Source organism: Portunus trituberculatus, chromosome 29 (assembly GCF_017591435.1).
Source record: "Portunus trituberculatus isolate SZX2019 chromosome 29, ASM1759143v1, whole genome shotgun sequence".
Lineage (NCBI taxonomy): Eukaryota > Metazoa > Arthropoda > Malacostraca > Decapoda > Portunidae > Portunus > Portunus trituberculatus.
Window position 1 is genome coordinate 13,924,678 of NC_059283.1, and position 3,253 is coordinate 13,927,930.

The 3,253-nt window shown below is 39.0% G+C and overlaps 1 protein-coding gene across 1 annotated transcript; it reads left to right on the forward strand.

Annotated features, from left to right (window-relative positions):
* The first annotated feature begins 801 nt into the window (after positions 1 to 801).
* On the forward strand, positions 802 to 2,701 carry LOC123510599 (zinc finger BED domain-containing protein 5-like). The gene is made up of 4 exons (XM_045265880.1): positions 802 to 826; positions 966 to 1,127; positions 1,523 to 1,753; positions 1,854 to 2,701. The coding sequence occupies exons 1-4, from the start codon at positions 802 to 804 to the stop codon at positions 2,699 to 2,701; spliced, it is 1,266 nt and encodes a 421-aa protein (XP_045121815.1).
* The last annotated feature ends 552 nt before the right edge of the window (positions 2,702 to 3,253 follow it).

Here is a 3,253-nt window from a genome sequence, read left to right on the forward strand (position 1 = left end):
TACCAAAACCCGGAAAAAAAACTCATCTGCCAGAAAGCTATCTCCCCATAAGCTTGTTAAAAATTTTAGGAAAATCTTTTGAGCGTATCATCAACCAGCTTTTGAGGACATTCCTCGAATGCAACGAACTGTTTTCACCGCGGCAATTTGGTTTTCACAGCTACCCCTCAACCGAGGATGCACCTAGACCAGTGGTTCCAAACTAGGGGGCACGCCCGTGGAGGATACAAGGGGAGCGTGAAGTCATCTGCTCAAAAATATTTGTTTAATTAGAATAAGGAAATTATTCAAAGAACAAGTATCTGCCATTACATACATGCAAAGTATAATTATATCAGTCACTCCAACCCGTTTTCTATTAAGTTAAATCTCCTTACACGTTTTGGACACGTCACCAATACCACCCACACTGACGCCACTGTGGGACGTGTCACAAACTCACAATATTCCCGACCCGTCAACCCGAGCATATCTTCACTTTGTCCACGGTATATTTTTCCATAAGATTTTTTTTTGTGTGATTATTTTCCTGTTCATATTTCCACATACAATCCATACGTGATTATGGAGTGTTGTTTTGATTTCATATGTGATATTGCAATGGGTGTTCTGCTGTATATAAATAAGTGTGTCATTCATTTCAGCGCGTTGTTACATCATATCTGATTTTTTTTTTTTTTTTTTGTGTGTGTGTGTATCGATGGTTGTTGTGTCGTTAGCGCGGACCAACTGAAATTGTACGTGTTTGTGTGTATATGATAATGGTAAACGGGAGTGATGGGTGCGCGTACGAGACTCGACATGGTAACCTTAACGATTTGCAAAGGTAGAACCATGGAATAAGTAGGCTACGGCGTAGCCTACTTATACCATGGGTAGAACGATGTAGTACGGAATATCTTGTTGATTGTGTGAAGTACTCGTTGTGATCGTGAGTGGTGAATGATATGGCTTCACTGTTACAGAGAGGAATGGAATTCACCGCCCTCAGTGTGTCATATGCCATGCAGTCCTCAGCAATGATGCCTTAAGACCTGGTCGTCTGGAGCGACATTTGATCACAAACCACGAAGCATTAAAAGAAAAGCCAAAGCAGTTCTTCACAGCCAAACTTCATGCGCTGAATCGTATGAAGCTGGACTCAAGCGGTGTTTTTCATAAAGAAACGTGGAAACTGGCAGAAGCATCTTACGAACTGTCACTACTTATTGCAAAAGCAAAGAAGTCTCACTCTGTGGGGGAGACTCTTGTAAAACCTTGCATTTTGAGTGCTGCAAATACTGTGCTTGGGGAAGAAAGCCAAAGAAAGTTATCAAAGATCTCCTTGTCAGATAACACAGTGAAGTGTCATATTGACGAACTTTCAGAAGACATAAAACAACAAGTTCTGGACAAAATAAAAGCATCTCGTTTTTTTGCAATACAGTGTGATGAAACTACTGATGTTGCTAACCTCTGCCAGCTGCTTGTTTATTCACGATTTGTGGATGAAGGAACTGTGAAAGAGGAAATTCTTTTTCAGCAACACTGGAGACAACAGCAAAGGCTATCGATGTTTTTTCAAAGGTTGATGAGTTTTTCCAAGAGCATGGTCTTTCATGGGAACAAGTAGTCGGTGTTTGTACTGATGGTGCCCCAGCAATGATTGGATCTCGCTCTGGATTTGTAAAGCTGGTGAAGGAAAAAAATCCTGCTGTAACTGGGACTCATTGTGTTATCCACAGACAAGCATTAGCAAGCAAAACTCTGCAAGGTAATCTACGCAGTGCTCTGAATTTGTCAATAAAAGTGGTGAATTTTGTAAAGAAAGAATAGCTCTTTGAATTCTAGGCTTTTCGCAGCTCTTTGCTCAGATCTGGGCACTGATTACAAGACTCTCCTGTTTCACACGGAAGTCCGCTGGCTTTCCAAGGGAAACATGCTGAGTCGTCTTTACGAGCTCAAGGATGAAGTGGAAATTTTCTTGCAGAGGCAGAAACAAGACAAACTGTATGAAGCATTCACAGAGGAAAACTTTCAGCTTTCACTAGCATACCTTGTGGACTTTTTTGAGGCTATCAACAACCTCAATTTGAAGTTACAAGGAAAAAACACAAACATCATTGCACACTCTGATGTAATCAGAGCTTTCACTGAAAAAATTCATCTTTGGAAACGAAAAGTACAAGTTGGGAACTTTTCAACATTCTCACATCTCAATGAGCTCTTATCTGAGAAGAGAAAACTTGAGCAGTATGACTTCACAAAAGAGGTTTTATCTCATCTCGATTCCCTTGCTGAGGAATTTATGCGCTATTTTCCAGAGGTCACAATGGATAATTCTCTTTGGACTTTGGTGCAGAATCCATTTAACACTGATGTGGAGTTGTTACTGGACTCACTGCAAGAGGAAGCCATCGATTTGAAATGTGACTCGAGCGCGAAAAGGGACTTTGAAACAATGAAGTTAGAAGAGTTTTGGTTGAAATATCTTCCCATGTACCCAAAAGTAGGTGAAGAAGCACTTCGTGTGATTCTTCCCTTTTCTTCAACTTATCTTTGTGAAGCAGGGTTTTCGGCTCTTGTTGTCCTGAAAACAAAACAGCGGAACCGACTTGATGTAGCAAATGACTTGCGTTGTGCGCTGTCATCCTTCAAACCTAGGATTTCTGATCTCGTGAGGAAGAAGCAACAGCATCCATCTCATGAAATTAGTTCATAAAATTGTGCCTAAGTCTCATGAGTCTTTCCAAATATTATATGTAATGTTTTCAATTTATTTAGAATAGATTCTTAAAATTGCAAGTCAATTTTGCCAGTTTGCTAAAGTTTTTTTTCGCTCCCTTTCAACCAAATGTGTTTAGTTTACTTAGAAAAAATGTCTCTCTGGAATGTACTATTATTTGTTTGAGTGGCTTTCATTATTAAAATTTAATACAAACAGAGATCTGTTTTCCTGAACAATGCTAAGAAATAAATGCAATAAAATAAAATAAGTTCACATGAGCAAAAGAGGAAGTGGGAGGGGGATGAACGTGCGGGTCTACTGGAAGCAAGAAGGGGCGTCAGGTAAGATAGTTTGGGAACCACTGCCCTAGACATCACATTGACCGGCAAAGATAACACTTATACATAATGCATATATATATATATATATATATATATATATATATATATATATATATATATATATATATATATATATATATATATATATATATATATATCACAGGGCAGGCGTGCTGCCAAAATATTAATTGCTTTTTAGTGTGCC